Source organism: Cervus canadensis, chromosome 3 (genome assembly GCF_019320065.1).
Source record: "Cervus canadensis isolate Bull #8, Minnesota chromosome 3, ASM1932006v1, whole genome shotgun sequence".
In the NCBI taxonomy this organism is placed as follows: domain Eukaryota; kingdom Metazoa; phylum Chordata; class Mammalia; order Artiodactyla; family Cervidae; genus Cervus; species Cervus canadensis.
Window position 1 is genome coordinate 28,575,246 of NC_057388.1, and position 20,618 is coordinate 28,595,863.

At 41.3% G+C, this 20,618-nt stretch overlaps 1 protein-coding gene across 1 annotated transcript in view; it reads left to right on the top strand.

Annotated features, from left to right (window-relative positions):
- Nucleotides 1–20,618, top strand: part of DNAH11 (dynein axonemal heavy chain 11) — a 385,020-nt gene that overhangs the window by 355,014 nt on the left and 9,388 nt on the right. The window contains exons 73-76 of the mRNA XM_043462325.1: nt 1,377–1,604; nt 6,773–6,964; nt 10,530–10,649; nt 18,283–18,525. Coding sequence (XP_043318260.1) covers nt 1,377–1,604; nt 6,773–6,964; nt 10,530–10,649; nt 18,283–18,525 — 783 coding nt within the window. The remainder of the gene's footprint in view (nt 1–1,376; nt 1,605–6,772; nt 6,965–10,529; nt 10,650–18,282; nt 18,526–20,618) is intronic.

Here is a 20,618-nt window from a genome sequence, read left to right on the forward strand (position 1 = left end):
AAGAATCTGCCTGCAATGCAGGAGACCCAGGTTCAATTTCTGGGTCAGGAAGATCCCCTGGAGAAGGAAATGGCAACCCACTCCAGTATTTCTTGCCTGGAGAATCCCATGGACAGAGGAGCCTGACAGGCTACAGTCCATGGGGTAGCAAGAGTTGGATACCACTTAGCTACTGAACCACCACCACTGCATGCAGGCTTGTTAGCACCTTGTGGTCATTCTTTAGACGCTGTTGTTCACACATTCTGCTCACCTGATTACTAAAGGGGAGGATGGGAAAAAGATCTAGTCATCTGTTAAGTACTTACTCTCCATTTCTGCTCCTTTGATCTAAGGGAAGAATCAACAGGTTAGGTAAGGCATTGTGTGATGAAAAGATTTGAGAGGTGCGCTAGGACCAGAGATGAGTAGAACATGGGGGCACCCAGGTCAAGGTTAGCTACGATATAGCTTTGCTAATGTGACAAGACAGGAGGGTATCCTGCAGAGAGCCGCTTCCTGCAACAGAGCTGCCTGCAAAACAGCTACCTACATTCCCTCCCCTGTTTGCCTTCATTCTGTTTCTTTAGCCATTATAATCTTAAATGTGTTTCTTTGTTGGAAATAATGATGTATTCCTGGGGATGATGTTTTCAGTTACTATAGCAAGGACTTCTCCGAAGCCAGAGATCATGTGAGGTATCTTTATACATCTCTCATAGCACCAACTACCAAGCCGAAATAAATGGTGGGTGTTTAGAATGGGAGAAGCCTATTTGTAAATTGTAAAACTAAAAATCAAAGAGTGATGGTGGTGACATTTGTTTCCTACCCGATTTCTGACAGCCCTGGGGTTTAAATTAAATAATGTTAGGAATACACAATGCATCTTAACAAAGAGTGATTGCTTGCTTTATCAGCCAGTCTTTCATCTCGCATGTCCATGTTAGAGTTCATACACCAATGAGTAGGAGTTGGAGTAGAGGAGATTCCATCAGTAACAACGAAATAGCTGATCAGGTGCACTTCTGGCCCTTAGTTCTTATACTTGATCAAACTAACCCAGATTAGTCTCAGTTATTGAGTTTGAACTGTAACAAAGAAAAGTATCAAGACCTCCATCTCAGAAGTGATTGGTGGGTATTGGAAGTAGGTGTGTGTGTTGGAAGGAGATTTTGGTTTACAAAGACAACCTGTAGTGATTTGGAGCACTTAATGTGTTCAGGGCTCAATTCTGTCGTGGTCTTTTCTTCCTCCTAACGTGATAATAAAGGAAACTTTAAATCATGGTTCTCTGTGTTTTCAAGACATTTCTATAAAGGAAAATGTTGTAATCTTGTAATTTAAGTAACATACTTCAGTATTCCACAGCAGTCATAAACCATGCTCTTTTTCAGAATGTCCATTTGGTAGCCAAGTGGCTGAGAACCTTGGAGAAACTGCTTGAAAGATTCAGCCAGGGAAGCCACCGAGATTATAGGGTTTTCATGAGTGCTGAGTCGGCACCTACACCCAGCGAGCATGTCATCCCTCAGGGGCTCCTGGAAAATTCCATCAAGATCACTAACGAGCCCCCCACAGGAATGCTGGCCAATTTGCATGCTGCTCTCTACAACTTTGATCAGGTAAAAAAGCAGAAGCCCAAAGCCTGGGTCTTCTCACAAGACTGTGAGACCTAAAACCACAGCCTTATATATAAAAAGAATGAACAATCATGTGCCTTTTTGAGAAACTTGCTTATTGAAGACAAACATGGCAGGCTAGTATTTCTAACCATAGAAAGAGGAAAAGCCATTGCTCTTATTGATGTTATTGAGAAGGATGATGATGATGACATGGTGAGAGTTTTGGTATACTGTTTAATATTTTTAGGTATGATTTTGATATCAGTAAATTTAAAGCCCTTCTTTTTAGATTATATCCATACTACCTTCAAATTGACATTTTCACCTCCTTTCAAAATAAAATTCATACCTTTATAAATTAATGATAGTTCTATTACCATTAGTCTCTTTGTTCAGATGACCACATCTGTCTCTGCTGTAATCAAGTCCGTCAGTTTCCTTGTTGCTATTTCTGTGAGCTCCCATTCCTTCCTCTAATTTCTTGGAAATCCTCAGTAAAAAACATTCTTATTAGGAGAAGTAGAATAAGCCCTAAAGAGAAAACACATATAATTTGGTGATACATATTCAGCCTCCTGTTAGAAACATTATTACACTCTGAAAATATGTCTACATGCTTATTAACTTTTTGTCTAGTACCCTCTGGACCAATACCCAACTGAACATTATAAAGGCATTAAAATAATTGGCTACCTAAGAATATAGTTTTGAAGAATACAGTTAATTGCCTAATTCAATAATTGAGTAGTTTGAGCCTGTTTACATGATGGGCTGTATAAACAAAAGGCACTCAGAAATTTTTGATGAATCTGTTACATATTTGAATTATCCTTCTGTGTGAACTAAGGCAGGCCTGTGTCTTATTATCCCTTGACTTGTCACAATTCCTGCCATTTATGACATTCCTGAGCTTTTTCCCAAAGAGACAAATGAGTAGTTTGACATATTCAAATAGGATTTATCCAACTCCCCAGAACAGCTGTCTTTGTTTGTAAAAGTAAGCAGTTCATGAACATATAGGCTGCAGCCCAGTTGTCCTTCAGCTTTTTTTTTTGGTAAGCAGCACTCTGATAATCAGGTAAAACTACAGACACTCTCCCCAGGGAAATGTACATTGTTGCATACAGTCACAGATCCCCAGAGCCTGTGCCTGAATTCCTTCCCCAGTGAGAACAGCATGTTCTAGTTTATGAAAGTATCAGTTCTTTTGACTGCTCCTTGAAAAACCACTTATATTAACTGAAGATTGCATTTATTGGAGAGACTCTTTAAGAACTTTAAGGGACAATATTTCTTATCTACTGGAAGGGCTCCTCTGAAATATTAAGACTAAATATAGTCATAAGTGGTGAAAACAAAGATAATCAATGTGTTTCACTAAATAAACTTTGCATCAAATCTAGCCAAAACCACCCGAATAAATGTTCTAAAGAAAATCTAAAAATTTTAAAAGAGGTTTTCATGAAATGCTGAATTGTCGTTATGTTAGAAAAAAAATGTAGTTATTATTCAGATTATATATTTAAAGGGTAGTAGTCTGTGCTCCCTGGCTATCTGTGTATAGATTCCTGGCGTTGTTTACCAGTTAGAATTATGGCTGGCTATTTATGAAGGAAGTACAAAGCAACAGTGGCCTAAACAAGGTTATAAAAGGTACTTCCATCACGTGAGAGTTCGGGAGCCAGGTCATTCAGAGCTCCTCTGTGTCACCACGGAGCGGTCATCAGCCCAGTGCGCTTACCATGTTTCTAGGGTGGGCTTGCCTTGGTCCCAGGTGGCGGTGAGAGCGGCGGCTCCCGTATCTGTGTTCCAGAAAGTAGGATGAAGGAAGGAACAGAGAAGATGATGAAGGGAACATGTTTGTTTCCTTGTAAAGCTGCATTCTTCAAGTTAGTGCACACTACTTCTTTCAACTCATTGGTCAAACTTATTCACACTGCATTACCTAGCTGCAAGAGAGGCTGGAAAAGCAAATCTGTCTGGGACAGCTAAAATCAGCATGAAGGCACTTTAGGGCTGGCAGCTAGCGGTGTCCATCATGGACACCTCCTCTCCCAAGCGTACCATCCTGGATGTTGTGTGCTGCGGCTGTTATCCTGTCTGCTAAAGCTTGTGACAAACGATGCTAACCGCCCTCTACCTTGGTTCCCCTTTGGGTGAGCTGAATGAGTCCTAGTGGCTCCTGTTGCCTGGGTGTCCTTAGATGAGAAAAGCACCCAAGGAATCCAGACACATTAACTGTTCTGTTTGGGTAGTTTTGTTTTACATGCTTTGATTTTCAAATCAAATACAATCTGTATTCTTAATCTTCTCCCCAAATCAGAATGTATCCTCAGATCTTGACATGGGTACTCATAGTGAACAAAGTTCATTTAGTATTGGTCCTTTACCACCTTGAACATTCTAGAGTATGTAAATATAATCACTAACTGACGAGTATTTACATGTTTATATGTAAAGAATCATATCTTTAGGATGCTGCCTACCTCCCCCTCTTCCAGCTTAATGGCACTGCCTCTTGGAGAAGATGTCATAAATGCTTGAGCTTCTTTCATCCCCAGATAACCAGATTTTTGAAGTAAAAATGTAAATTTCTTTTTCTGTAAGATTTGCAGTAGAAACAAATAATTGGTAATTGTGCATATTAAATTGGTGTCTGTGTGCATGCAACATAGTTATGTGTGAGTGCCTGTTCTCTCTTTACAATGTCATTTGTATATTTCCTGATATGAACACTTGATCACTTGTCCTGGAATGTGGAATGTTAGGCAGACTTATACATTTTTCTTGAAAAGCCCAATTCATATTTTCTCCTAACATCATTTATGTTATTAGAGCATAGTGAAATGGGCATTGACTTGTGATTTTCTTTAGCATTGAGGCTAAAACTAGGTTATATGCAGTGTAGATAGAAATAATGTACTGATTGTAGTACTTTGGGTTTTCTGGGGACTATATGTAATTCATGGAGGAGTTAAGTGAGTAGTTAGATATTCCTTAAGTAAAATTTTGTCACTTCTATTTAGTCTCCAGGAAATTTCTTACTTTTTTAAAAGCAATCAATTTTTATATCCTTCAACACTGAAAATGTTAGTTGCTCGGTCATATCCAACTCTTTGCAACCCCAAGGACTGTAGCCTGCCAGGGTGCTCTGTCCATGGGATTTCCCAGACAAGAATATTGGAGTGAGTTGCCATTTCTTTCTCCAGGGGATCTTCCCAACTCAGGGATCAAATCCACGTTTCCTATGTCTCCTTCCCTGGCAGGCAAATTCTTTACTGTCAACATTAATTCCAATTATATGATTTCTCTTCTTTCACAAGCTTGCCTTTTACTTGATGTACAGTGGAAAAATTATTTGTAGTGGTCATATACTTTCAAGTCCCACAAATTTCCTAGAAATGACCTAGTCATTGAGAATGACCTAGTGATTTAGTTGGGCCTGTACTGTCTGTGGCCTGGCCAATTCTAGAACTGTATTTGGTGGTAACCCTGGATTCTGATGAAAGCAATACAGAAAGGAACTAAAAAACTCTTCTAGTCCTGGACCAAGAGAACAAATTTAGGCTGGGTGTAGACTTCTATGAAAGGCCCTGGGAGGCCAGATCTGAACTCCCACCCAGAACAGGCTAAACAGATTTTGCAGATGCCCACATTGTCTGATTCTTTTGCTGAAATGGCTTCCTCATCCTCTGCTGCCCAGCATGAGCTGAAGGGATAGTCCTCAACTTTTCTTCATTTGCCTCACAGAACTGAGAATGGCTCAGTACTGCCTATAAGTCACAGACAGCTATTTTTCACCTTTTAATTGTATGGCTTTGGGGGCCATAACCATATCAGTGTAACATGCCAGGTTTCCCTCTGGATTTTCAAAAAACATCTTACACATCTACTATAGAGGGCATATGTTTTCTACTCTTCTATATGCCAGTCTATCATTCCAGCAGTGAATTTTATTTCCAGTTCATTGGAAGAAAACCAGTTGTCATGGTGGTGGTTGTATTAGTTGTATTTGTATTAGTCAAGGGGCAGTACAGAACTACAGTGATTCAAAGAAGATAATTTCTTGTCGTTCAGTTGCTCAGTCATGTCTGACTCTTTGCAACCCCAGGGACTGTAACGTGCCAGGCTTCCCTGTCCTTCACCATCTCCCACAGTTTGTTCAATCTCATGTCCATTGAGTCAGTGATGCCATCCAACCATCTCATCCTCTGTCATCCCCTTCTCCTCCTGCCTTCAATCTTTCCCAGTATCAGGGTCTTTTCCGATGAGTAGACTGTCTCCATCAGGTGGCTAAAGTATTGGAGCTTTAGCATCAGTCCTTCCAATGAATATTCAGGACTGATTTCCTTTAGGATTGGCTGATTTGATCTCCTTGCAGTCCAAGGGACTCTCAAGAGTCTTCTCCAACACCACAGTTCAAAAGCATCAGTTCTTTGGCACTCAGCCTTCTTTATGGTCCAACTTAATTTCTGTTGCATATAACTGGCAGCTCTGGTCTTTTTAATCAACTACACACCCAAGCTGGTTGGTGCCTCCGCCATATACCTAACTCATGGCTTCCAAGTCACCTAATCAGTGTCTTTTCTAGCTCACAAGGAAGGGGTAGAATGATAAGCAGAGCAAGCAATTTCCTTTTAAGAAGTGATATGAAAGTTGCACACATCACTTCTGCTCAAATTCTGTTGGAAAAGACCTTGTCATGTGGCACATCCGGCTTCAAGAGAGGCTGGCAAATTATTTTGCAATGAGTGTCCCTGTGCTCAGATCATCTGTATTACCATGGAACTGAGAGGAATGGAGAGCTGGCACTCACTTATAGTCTGCTACACTGATGAAATTAAGATGATGGCCTTTTGTCATCCAGATTGTACAAGGAAATTTTTGCAGGGGAAAATGACGTCACATGGTATTACCACTGGTCAGAATGAATGGTCTCATTCTCTAGAGGAACAGAGGTATAACTGAAGCAAAATAAAACCATTCCTCTTAAATCAACAGACTAGCAAGTGCCAAATAGTTTCCTCTTATGCTCTCCCAGCTTAAAGCTGCGTGTCACCTCTGTCCTAGGTCTCTCTCAGAGTCCTCTACAAGATAATTGAAAACTCAGACCCTTGCCCTTGGAAACCATACAGGTAAATGATCACTCCCTTTTTCTTTTCTCCTAGGATACACTCGAAGTGTGCTCCAAGGAGCAGGAGTTTAAAAGCATCCTCTTCTCTCTGTGCTACTTCCATGCCTGTGTTGCCGGGAGGCTCAGGTTTGGCCCCCAGGGCTGGAGCCGCCGCTACCCATTCAGTCCCGGGGACCTCACCATCTGTGCCAACGTCCTCTGCAACTACTTAGAGGCGAACCCTAACGTAAGTGTCTATGGTCGCATAACCTTTCAGGGGAGTGTGCTGAGGCTGTCAGTCTTTGGGCACTATCAAAATGGACCATAATTTCTCTTTTGAAGCTACTATTGAAATTGCTTACACTATATATGCATCTTCTGCCCAGTGTGAAAATAAACCAGATCAAACGTTTTACAACAATGGATGCTCGAACTTTAGAAGATAGGTCAAACCAGTTCTACATCAGCAGCTTAGTACCCAAAAAAAAAAAATTGTCCTTCATTATGTTAACAAAAACAGTGGTTTACATGTGCATATATGCCAGATTCATTAGGCAGGTAATGAAGCATTTGCACAAATGTAATTACGTACAGCAATTCTGACAGTTCATAACACTGCATTAATAATCACTACAATTAGTTCTGATGATGGAAGCAATTTACAGCGCGTCACATGTATAAATAATGGTGCACTTCCTGCATATGTCATTATTATGTATTAAGGATGCCACCTTGTTGTGACTTTCTCAGTAATGTTCCCCTTGATTTGAAGTTAAAGGTAGATGAATGATTTTATTTCGTAGCTAAAATGTGTTCTACAGATGGGAATGGGAACGCTTCATCAAGAACATTTGTGTAAACTCTTACAAACTCAGTGATTGGATTTCAAAAAGGACGAACCGTTTGTAAGGATTTTCTGGCTTAGTCCTCATAAGGGGAACTTTTTCCATTAAGTTTCAGTCTGTTAAAAGTGAGGTATATTTGTCCGAACCAACCAGGCATTAGGCTTTAGGTCATACTTGCTATAAAAGGCCTTTAAAACCATTTAACCAATGTTTCTATGTATAAATATTTTGTTGTTGCTGTTCTTTTGGTAACTATTGTTATAATTTTTGTTATCAAAATTTTCTTAAGCTTTCAAGATGGTTTGACCACTATCAGAAAATATGTACACGTTGTACGTAACATGGGTGTGTTCTGTCAAGGAACACATGTTGAATAACACTTGTTGTATTCAAAATAAATTGCTTCTGTATGGTATGTGATAGTTGCTATCATATTTAAAATTTTTGAAGTTCACTTTGAGCATATTTTGACCAGTTTAATAAACAGCATTTTGTGTTGATCTTAGCACGTTTTGTTTAAAATGTTGCAGGTAAAAATGATTATTGTCATAGTTCTGGGTGGAAAATTAAATAGACCACTTAATACTTTTATTTAAGTCCTTCATTCCTGTCCCAGGAGGCCAAGACCAGGCATATTACCCTATTTCAGCCACATCCTGTCCACAGTAGAGGTAGGAATGAAGTGGGGTAGGAGAGGCACTGACCCATGTTTCTCTCGGCTCTCACGCCCTGAGGCTTGGCAGCACCAGTTGAGCAGTTGACTCGCGCTGTGTCCTGCTACTTCTCCCGCGGGGGTCCCAGGATCAACACAGCTTCAGGTTTTAAACACTCTGTCTTGTCTCTCAGATGTCTTGACCCAAGTCATTCACCACATATCATGAAGCACGTTATTTGGGTTGGGGAATTAGGTTGACTTGCTCACATAGTTTCTTTGTACATGATGCCCTTTTCAAGAAGGTATACGTATAAACTTGGAAGTAGGCGTTTGATAGATGATCTTTCAAGTTATGTGGTTAGATGAGATCACCGTGATCTCAAGTGTGATGGAGAGATTTAAGATTAAGTCTTAGGGAATGCCAACAGTTACATTTTTTAAATTAATGTATTTATTTGTGGTGGTTCTGGGTCTTTGTTGCTCTGCGAGGTTTTCTCTAGTTGCAGAGAGCAGGGACTACTCTAGTTGCCGAGTGCAGGCTTCTCATTGCAGTGGCTTCTCTCGTCGCGGGGCACAAGCTCGAGGACACACGGGCTCAGTAGCTGCAGCTCCCGGGCTCCGGAGCACAGGCTCAGAAGTTGTGGTGCATGGGCTTAGTCGCTCTGCGACACGTGGGATCTTCTTGAATCAGGGATCGAACCTGCGTCTCCTGCATTGGCAGCACATTCCTTACCACTGGGCCTCCAGGGAAGCCCCCCCCATGGTTTAACTCTTATAAGAACTTTGATGTTATTCCATATAAATTTTATAAGTCTCACCATAGAGAAAATCTTGAATGTCAAGGTTGGAAGACTTTAATTGAAAATATCACTTGATTGCATTTAAGGTTGGGGATCGAGCTATGTAACTTCTGACTTTGGTTTTAAAAAGCCTCAAGGAAGTAGGAAGAAAAATTGTTACTCTGTAGCAGTACCTTTCTCCCATTCCAACCTGCTCAAGAAGACCTCTATTGAATAACAAGAAGTTCCTTTGTTTTTTTCAAGGTGTATCACCATGCCAAGGGAAGGATGCCAGAAAAATGTATATGTAGAAAACAAAATCAAGATCTGGGGGGAGAAAATCAATGATTAAGAAGAATAGATCTGTAGCTGCTTAAAATCTTGAGGGGGCCATGTATCAAATCATAATATATAGAAGGCATTAATTAAATGTGATCACAGAAATCAAGTTAAGAAATCTTATTTCCCATCACTTTCTGCTCTCTGGAAGTAGTCCATGGCATGGTGGAGGCAGCATGGTGCCTTGTAGCCACTTTTCTTTTTCATTCACATTGCGGTGCCTTAAAAGAAAGACGTATTTGAGGTTCATTTATTCAAATTCTAAGAAACCTGTAGCAAGTGCATTGGAATAGTTGAGGCAATTTTACTTGTTCTGTCACATCATGCAACAATTTGAAGGCTATAATTAAGTTTTTACTTGAACTGCTGGGAAGCAATATACTGCCCCCGAGGATATAAAGCTTTCTGTCTAGAAAGGCTTCATCACAAGCTGGCATGTTTTGCAAACCGAGAGGAAGCTAAAGGGTAGCAAAGAAGGGGCTTCAAACCCTGTGAAGCCCGGTAAAGCGGAGATGCCGTGGTTTCTGCATAAAGCATAGTACAGTCATTAGCTGCAGCCCTTAGGAGGGTCCTGGAGGCCAGCCATGCCGTAAACCGAGCCCTCAGATCAGTCTGTGACAAACTCAGTTGGTTTGCCTGGATTTCTGGAAGGTGATGGAATTCTCAGTATACCCCAAATTCAAACTGTAGAGTTTTTCTTTCTTTTCCTGAATCAGATCATAAAAACCTGATACAGATCAGATCGTAAAAGGAGGTCATCCCTCAAAAGCCGTATCAACCAACATGGGCTTCTCCTGGTTTGTAGATGAGGTTTTGAATGTATAAACATGTTCTGGGAATAACTCAAATTTGCTTTAAAGTCTTCATTAAAAGCTCAGTGTTGGGACTTCCCTGGCAGTAGTTAAAATTTGCACTTCCACTGCAGGGGGCGCAGGTTCAATCCCTGGTTGGGGAACGAAGATCCCACATGCCACGCAGTGTGGCCACAAAAAAAAAAAATTAAGAAAAAAGCTCAGTGTTACTGAATATTTACTGAATGTATTAACACACACGGAAAATAATTCTCAGCCAGTTCAATTCTAATTGTCGGACCTCTTTTAAATGCTTCTGTTGGTGGGGGCTGGAGGATTTGCTGTCAGTTGACTGAGGCCTTTGCCCTGGCCCCGGGAGTGAACATTTGCCTGATCCCGCCAGGTCCCATGGGAAGACCTCCGCTACCTCTTTGGTGAGATCATGTATGGGGGCCACATCACAGATGACTGGGACCGCAAACTGTGCTGTGTGTATTTAGAAGAATTCATGAATCCCACTCTGGTAAGACATTTTTAAAAAATCATTTCTTAGAGAAGATAATTCTAGTAAGAATTGGTTTTTTTGCCTTTTTATTTCATGGTGGATAATAGTTGAATAACAATGCTGTGTTAGTTTCTGGTATACAGCCAAGTAATTCAGTTACACATGTACAAGTGTCTATTCTTTTGCAAATTCTTTTTCCTATTTAGGTTGTTCCATAACAATGGGCAGAGTTCCCTGTGCTATACCGTAGGTCTTTGTTGGTTATCCATTTTAAATTTAGCAATGTGTACGTATCCATCTCGAACTCCCTAACTATCCCTTCTCCCCATCCTTCCCTCTGGCAACCATAAGTTTGTTCTTTAAGTCTGTGAGTCTCCTGTCAATAAGTTCATTTGTACCATGTCTTTTTAGATTCCACATATTAAGGACATCATATGATATTTCTCTTTCTCTAAGAATTTTTAAAACTGATGTCACTATGTTAATAGTCCTTGAATGTTACTGAAGATTCTTGGCCTTTTGTGAATATACTCTGGCCCACCTTCCTGGGAGTCTGGAAATTTGCTAAAAATGCAGGATCTTGGGCCACATCTCAGACCCATAAGATGAGAATCTGTTTTAACATGACTCCCCCCACACACACACATACACACACACACACACACACACACACACACACAGAGGTGGTTTCTCTGCCCATAGGAAGTACGGTCACATGCACAGCCTCACTGTATTTCTGGAATAACCCTGTGAGTTACACAGAACTGACATTGTCACCCCATTTTAGAGACGGCGGCAGGGGCATGGTGATTTGTCCCCAGCCACTCAGTTATCACTGGCAGGGGCCCCAGCCATATGTATCTATTTCTAGGCAGATGTATTGATTTCAATTCAGGGACTCTGATGTGAGTGAAATCTATAGTTTGTTCTCTGTTGCAGAAGCCATGGAGTATTCTAAATTTTGATCACTGTGTCCTAACTAAATATGTGCTCAATAAAACTGCAGTGATTTAAAAAGACAGGTCTTCCTTCTGTGAGGAAGGGGCAGAGCCCCCGGTTCTGCAATATAAAGAAACCAGGTACCCTTTTTTCCCATTTCTTATCTTACTAGCCCTTTGTCTGTACAGACCAGATACCTACATGGTTTGTGCCTGGGGCTGGGTTTCCTGGAAAACTTATTCAGTTCTTGTGTTCCATACTGAAGTAGGTGAAAGTGGTAGCAGGTTCATGGCCATTTCCTGATTATTTCTTAGAAATGCTAAGACACCCTCCACCATGCCATTTCTATTCCCACTTGGGCAAGACACCAGCTGTGTTTAAAGCAGTGCCATGTATTTTTTAAAATAGTTTGAGCAGCCTATTTATAATTTCTTGAGAACTTCATCTCATAAAAGCATGACACCTTCCTCAAAAGTCCATTCTAAGAAGAAATATGATCATGTGTTAGAAAACATGGTGTATTGTAGTCTCATATAGGAAACTGAGGACAGTTTTTTTTTTTCCTGCTTTTAATAATGTGGAACGATTTGGGGATGGGGCAGGGAAAAATATACTTCCCTGCCATGTAACTATGACTTGTTTCTTTTGATTGTGAGTCTCCTGGTCTTTCCTTAGTTCTGATGAACTGGGTTTCACAGGTCAGAAAGACACTTTCAATTCAGCACAGTCGGAAGTCGTTCCTCAGAGGTGGTCTGGGAGCAGGTTACCATGGAGATAGGAAAGCTAAAGAGGGTCGGGCCTGCCACCTTTACCTGCCACCTCCGAATGATAGTGGAGGTCAAGGGGCAGAGCAAGAAGCTCTGTGGTCCTGGCCTGAGGATGAGGAGTGATCCCCATTGCCAGCTGAGATGGTCCATGAACCTGCACAAGGCTGAACACCCATTCACGTAACTGGAAAAGAAAGGTCGAGGGTGCAACCTGAGGGGCATCACTGGTGTGGGTGTTAGCCCTTTAGAAATACAGGTAGCCGCCCTTCCCGGCCAATCTGGTGAGGCTTTCAGGATGGAGATGCTTGTTTGCCATCTTCCCTGCTCACCAGACGGCACTGCCCCTTCTACTCACCAGAGGAAGGGAAAGCTCTGACTGGTTTGGTGGCAGAAGCTGTGAAATCCCAGTTACTTTGTTCTCGTGCAGATGTTTCCCGCTCACGCTGTTTACGTCATGAGAGACTTAAGTTGACACTGCAGCATCTGCAGGATGTCTTTTTGCCACTTCTCATGTTGGTTAACGTACTTGACGATTAGTATCTTTGGTTGCACGGACACCTGATCGAAAAGTTACCCATGGGTGGTCTGAGGTTTCAAGTTCCACCGCTCAGAATGTTTTCATTGACTTTGTCCTGTTAGGGAAGATGGATGAGTTTCTTGTTGGGTAAATGAGGTGGCATTTAGAGAGGGCTGATGGCATGTCCTTCAGAAGGTTCCTGGCTTAAAAAAAAGAGAGAGAGAGAAGGTTCCTGGCCAAAGTTAGGGAATTAGAATTAATACGATTCTCTTATGTGAGGTGCATACTTGGCAATGCTAAACAAGTAGTACAGTAAATTACTTTTGGAAAATAAGGTATCAGGTCATCTGAAAGTTGTCAGATATTAACAATCATGAAGTTGGACTTTGAAGTAAAAACAAAACTCGGGTTCAGATTCGGTTCTTTTGTGTCTGCTGTGCAGTTGTGGCTACATCACTGAACCCGAGCCTCTGTTTCATCATCTGTGGAACAAGAATGGCCCAACTCATGGGTTCACTGTCAGGCTTCAAGAGTGCTAGAACAAAATGCCTAATAAATGGGAAACATTTTTACTATTACAGAGTATAAATTTTCATAATGTATACTTTGTACTTGACTGTACTTTATATTTAATCAGCAGCTATGACAATGGAAGCCATTTGTTAAATTTTATCAACCCCTGCTCTGTGCCAAGGGTCTGTATCACACAGTTCATGTGTATTGTCTCTTCTCACTGCAGTCCTGCAAAGTAGATACTGTTATCCCAGTCATCACAGAGGAAACCCGGATTCAGCGAGCTCAAACAGTTGCACAAGTAGCCAAATCAGGACTTAAATTCGCAGCCAGGCTCCGGATTCTCTGCAGCCCCCTGGCTGGAGTGCTGACTGTCAGCAGTTCCGGGGCACGTGTCACAGACGGACCTCCATCTGCCCTGTGCACGGGGGATGGCACAGGGTGGCTACTGGGAGGATAGCCTTGGACGGTCCTGGAGACCCGAACCCTGGTCCTGGTTCTGCCACTAGCGTACTGTCCAGCTTCGTGCCAGCCCAGCCTGTGCCTCAGTATATTCATTTGTGAAATAAGAGTATTGTCTAGAAAATCACTAATGTACCCTCAAGGTAGAAAACATGCTTCAGCCTTGAGAAATTTCCCTCCCAGACTTTGGTGCCACGGCCTTTTGTTGTTATTCTTTTTAACTCAAAAGTCCACAAGCATATACACTCATTTAGACTCACGGTGAATTGGGAGCTTCTATTCATAAACGGGGCTCCTCGGAGAGGCGGTGGAGGAGGTGAGCCTTTCATTAATTGCCAGGAAGAAGGTGAAAGAATGACAATCAAACAGACTCAACAGAATGGCAGGATCCTGGCTTTCCCAGTTCCTGACGATTCTACCCGAGCGTGCCCTGCGCTGATTTCTGCAGAGATGACTGGAGTTCTTGATGATTTTTCATAATGCGGAGGCTCATTCTCCCTGAGCACAGTTCCACTGATTCTTTCTCTTAAGATACTTTGTTGAGATATAATTCACGTCCCATAAAATTTACCAGTTTCAGTTGGACAATCCAAAGGTCTTTCATGTGTTCAGTTATGCAGCCATTGCCGCAATCTATTTTAGAACATCTTTGTCACCCCCAGAAGATACTCTGGACTCATTAGTAGTCAGTCACCATCCTGTCCTCAACATCCCCCACTCCCCAGCCCCAGCTGATCACCAATCTTTCTGTCTCGAGATTTGCCTATTCTGGACATTTCACGTAAGTGGAATCAGACAGTATCTGGTCTTTTGTGTCTGACTTCTTTCACTTAGCATAATGTTTTCAAGGATCATCCGTGTTATAGCATGTATCACTACTTTATTCCTTTTAGGGGCCAAATAATATTCCAGTGTATCAACACACTCTATTTTATGTATCTGTTCATCAGTTGATGAATATTTGTGTTGTTTTGGCCTTGGGCTATCATGAATAATGGTAGAATAAATATTCATGTGTAAGTGTTTGCATGGACATACATTTCCACTTCTTTGGGGTATATACATAGAAATGAAATTATTGGATCATATGGTAACTTTATGTTTAATATTTTGAGGAACCAACAAACTGTTTCCCAAAGTGGCTGCATCATTTTATAGTCCCACTGGCAATATATGAGAGTTCCATTCTCTCCACATCCTTACTGTGGGTGTGAAGCAGTTTTATAACACTGTGATTGTGTTTTGCATTTCCCTAAAGACTAATGATGTTGAGCATCTTTTCCTGTGCTTATTGGCCATTTGTGAGTCTTGTTTGGAGACATGTTAATTTAGAACAACTGATTCTTTGAGGTGTAACAATAAGCTTATCAAACTCTCTCCCCTAAAGGCAAGGCAGATGGCCATTGTGCAGAGAGTTAGAGTCCCATCAGGGAAAAGCAGCTTTTCATAAAAGCCCTTATATGGGATGGGAGAAGGCTTAGGTGCACAATCAGGATTCCTAGCGCTCATTTGAGTATGTTCACATCTTCACAGTTTTATTGAAGGAGAACTTAAGTCCCTGTGTGAACTAAGCCTCACTTATCATGTTGTACTTGTTTGACATCACAGTAGGGACCTACAGTAGGACATTCTCAAGTTTTGTTTTTCCTTCTAGAAAATTAATGTGTACTTGAGATACTCGTCTCTTTCTAGGGCGCAGGAAAAACCGAAACTAACGTTTGCAAAAGGCTGCTATGTGCCTAGCTATTTGTGTGCATGTGTGCAAAGTTGCTTCACTCATGTTTAACTCTGTGCAACACCATGGACTGTAGCCTGCCAGGCTTCTCTGTCCATGGGATTCTCCAGGCAAGAATACTGCAGTGGGTTGCCATGCCCTCCTCCAGGGGATCTTCCCCACCCAGGGATGGAGCCTGCCTCTCTTTTGTCTCCTGCACAGGCAGGCAGGTTCTTTATCATTAGCGCCACCTGGGAAGCCCAGCTATTTGTATACTTGTCATTGAATTCTCATAGCCACGATCATTAGGTTGCTGTTATGAACCCCACCCTACTGATAAGATTGAAACTCAGATAAACAGTCATTTTTTTAAGGCCACCTAACCACTCAAAGATGGGAACTGAACCAGATCTATCTGGCTATAAACTTAATCCTTCCCTTTGATTTTGCTGTTTTCCTTGGCTTCACTCCTTGTCCAGTATACAGAAGGCCCTCTTCACACACTAGTAACCAGACTGCCTAAGTCTTTCCAGAAAGCGTAGATCATTTGCATTCCTGCCCACATTATATGAATATGCAGTCACACACATGTCCAGTCCCCGGGCATTTTGAAAGTTCCAAATGATTCCATGGTTTGGTTACTTTCTCTCTTGAAACTCTGTTTTTGGCTGTACAGAAAGATAATTTAGCTGTTGCTCTTAAAATTTCTTGTAACTAGTGAAAACTAATAGGGAAAACCAAGTCCTTGTTTGCAGGGATAAATTCTGGCTTGGATATATTTAGTCTAACATTTGGTTTTCGTATTCATATTTTGTGCCCATGTTTTTATTTTAGCTAACATATCTATCAAGTAATGGTGAGTTTAAATCTGCTTCACGGTTCTGTTTTGGTCATGGTGAATCGAGTGAAGTTTAAATGTTGCTTATTTTGATATATAAATATGAAATGGTAGAAAATCTGAATACCTGAATAAAACAAACCAAATGAATGGATATAGTTAATGAAGATAGTCCACGATGCTCCTTTTCATATTTATTGGGTCAAGGTCTGTTTCTGGTAAGATGAAATACTGGATAATTTCAAAATTCTCTTGGTACAAAATAAAAACAAAAATGCTGACTTTAATATTTAAAAAGGCTTTTGGAATTCAGGAAAGCAGATGTGTACCACCATCCCTAAGGACGTGGGGCTGCAGGCTTGAGAAGGCAGGGACGAAATGCTGACACTCACTGACGACATCGACATGACTGTGTAGAAAATCACACATATTTTGTCTCCATTAGACTGTGAGTTCCTTAAGAACTACATTGTATGAATCTCTTGTACCTCCACAGCTTATTGGGGTACACTAGGTGATCTGTTCAAATGATGGAATGAATTAATGAAGTCACTTTGTCTCCAGGCGATAGTGAGACCAGAAAACATAAAAATACACAATTGCAGAGATAAACCCCATTTTCAGAAAACAAAATAATAAAATAATAATAAAAATTTTAAAAATCTAGGCATAAAATAACATTAGGTGATAGTCTTTAAAAACTAGTATCCCCTGTGCATTTAAGTGCATTTAGACAGAATTTACAGCAAGAGAGGTTGGGAAAATTAAACCCAAAGTATAATGGTCCCCTGGGAACTAAAGAACAAATCAGGGAAAAGTATCAGAGCATATACTGAGTTAACGAGAAAGGTATAAGTGCTTGATTGACACTATTTATAGCTGGTTAGAGACGGAAACCCATAAATCCTTTTTTAATTTTTTTAAATTGGGGTGTAGCTGCTTTACAATGTTACATTGGCTTTTGCTGTACAAGGAAGTGAATCAGCTGTGTGTATCGTATGTCCCCTCCCTCTTGGACCTCCCTCCCATCCCCCTCCCCATCTAGGTCATCACAGCTGTGCTTACATTTTGAAGCACTGCATTCTAACATTAGACGTTCTGGTATTGCTGTTCACCTCACCTTGGTTGAGAACATAGAACATTCTTCCAGGTAGAACATATACCTTTGTCCCAGCCTGAATGAAGGGGTGGGAGTGATTAATGCCTGATGACTCCAGCCTCTTATTAGGCAACTATAGAGGGGGTACCAGTATGTGCCTCAGGTCTACAAATCCTGAGATGAGCTACACAGACTGCCTTGAGAAGCTCAGAGTCATGGGGAAGTCACATTCATTTGAATTATAGTGCATACTATCCTATAACATGTTCATTACACACACTCATACACCTTTTTTAAGATATGCACATATAATCATGCATGCTTACAAAATCCATATGTATAATATATAAAATAATTTGAAGTAGTATTGTGGAAAGTACTATGAAGTCATACTAAAATGAGTTCAGAATTAAGATTAACATCAAACATAGGCCTGGGCAAGGTACTCTGAATCCTCAATTTTCTCTCTGCAAAATGGGGATATATAGGGAGAATCAATGACTGCAAACATGTAACAGGGTGGCCAGAACTCAGTAGATGACTCAGCACCAGTCCGTTCCCTTTGTGTGCATATATGTCGTTACCCCTTCTAAGGGATAGATTCAGGTGTGTTCCTTGGACTCCTCCACAGAGGTCAGCCAGGTACCATACATGGAGCAAAGTGATTGATTACAAGAGGGTCATGAGATACTGTGAAGAGTGTGCCCTCTAGCTAGCACTGTGCTGTTCCCTAGGTGTTTAGGAAGGGAAGACTGATGTCCACTTCAATTTGGAATAACTGGCTTTTCCTTTGGGCTTGAAGATTGATGATGAGCTGATGCTGGCACCAGGATTTGCAGCTCCACCCAGCCTGGATTACTCAGGCTACCACCAGTACATAGAAGAGATGCTTCCTCCAGAGAGCCCAGTGCTGTATGGCCTCCACCCGAACGCTGAAATTGAATTTCTGACGGTCACATCCAACATGCTGTTCAGAACCTTGCTGGAGATGCAGCCCAGGAATGCAGTGAGCAGCGAGGAGCTGGGACAGTCCACAGAAGACAAGGTAGAGAGCCGCTTTTTTCTTTTCTGTTGAGGTGTGTCATATGCGCACTGATGCACACTAATCCTACGTGCACAGCTCAGGGATTTCACCTTTGTGTACACACATAACCACTACCTCCAGGACTCCAGGACGCTTCCCTGGTGGCTCAGCTGGTAAAGAATCCACCTGCAATGCAGGAGACCCTGTTTTGATTCCTGGGTTGGGAAGATACCCTGGAGAAGGAATAGGCGACCCGCTCAAGTATTCTTGGGCTTTCCTGGTAGCTCAGACAGTAAAGAATCCGCCTGGGTTCGATCCCTGGGTTGGGAAGATCCCCTGGAGCAGGCCAAAGGTACCCTCTCTCCTTATCTCTGTCACCACAGATTAGCTTTCCCAGCATTTTAACTTCAAATACACGTGCTCAGACAGGATGTACTAGTTGACTAATGCGCACTCCTTTCGCTACACATTACATTTGTGAGATTCATCCACATTATCGCATGGACTGATGGTTAATTTTTGTTTAGTATTCTACTATGGTGGTGGTGATGGTTTACTAAGTCGTGTCTTACTCTTTGCGATCCCATGGACCGTAGCCCACCAGGCTCCTCTGTGCACGGGATTTCCCAAGTAAGAATACTGCAGTGGGTTTCCATTTCCTGCTCCAGGAGATCTTCCCAACCCAGGGATCAAATGCACATCTCCTGCATTGCAGGTGAATTCTTTACCATCTGAGCCAACAAGAAGCCCAGTATTCTACTATGTAAATATATAATGTTTTATTTATTCCTTCGATGGCGAATGGGTGTTGGGCTTTTTCCTAGCTTCTTGCTAGTATGACTGTCACAGCCATGAACACTCCTGTAGAGTCTTTAATCAGGAGACAAGGGTGCCTCCCAAAGGTATCTTCTCATAATACTCATTCCTTTATTCCCAGAGGTAGAACTGTTGGCTCAAGGGAGTAATGTTCAGCTTTAGTGGATGCTCCCAAACCTTTTTACAAAGTAGTTGTACTTCCCCCCAGCAGTGTGGATGGTAAGTTCCAGTTGTTCCTGCTCCTTGGGGTCTTCTAAAGAATAATATTTCATTGTGGTTTTAACTTTGCATTCCCTCAGTTAAGGAATAATATTGAGCATTTTTCCTGTATGTTTATGGCCATTTGGATATACCTTCGTGTGAAGTACTTGTTCCATTTGCTTGTCAAATTCTAATTTGGTTATCAATGTCTATCTTACTGATTCGTACAAACTCTGTATTCTAGATATGTGTCATTAAGAATATGTATTGCAAATTTCTTCTCCATATGTGTGGCTTGTCTTTCATACAGTATGTTTTTGGCTCTGTCATTTTATGAGTGTCTTTTTTCACCTTTTCTTGGGAGGCTAGCATTATTCTTTTGAAGGAATTTATTGCTGTAGAATATGGGGATGAGAAATGGACATCAAATAATTTTTTTACCTTTAAAATCTTGTTTCTAATTAAAAACCTGAATTTTTAAAAATTTTCCCCAGTAAATTAACCTTTTTTCTTTCAAAAATTACCAATCAAAGATGCAGTTTGTGGGAACAGAGTAAACATCAGATCTAATTATAGAGAGGTCCCAGGAACTTGCCATATTATTTCTTGACATTTTTCAGCTATTTCTTGAAATAAGCCCATTAATTGAGACATTTTATAATTTAGATATTTTGAAAAGAGATGCATGAGAAAAATTCATTTATTTGGGACGATCTGTAATGTTAACAGGGACTTCCCAGGTGGCTCAGTGGTAAAGAACCCGCCCGCCAATGCAAGAGACGTTAGAGATACGCTTTGATCCCTGGCTTGGGGAGATCCTTTGGAGGAGAGCATGGCAACCCACTCCAGTATTCTTGCCTGGAGAATTCCCATCATCAGGGGAGCTTCGCGGGCTACAGTCCATTGGGTCACAAAGAGTTGGACACGACTTTCGTGACTTAGCGTGCACACACAGCGTTAGAAGCAGAGAGCATGTGAGGTCATCATCTAGTTCTGAGAGGGCTTCAATCTTTCCAATAAGGAAGCTGATCATTAAATTTAAAAAAAAAAAAAAAAAAAAAAACACAGAACAAATAAGGTAAATCTACCTCAGCATT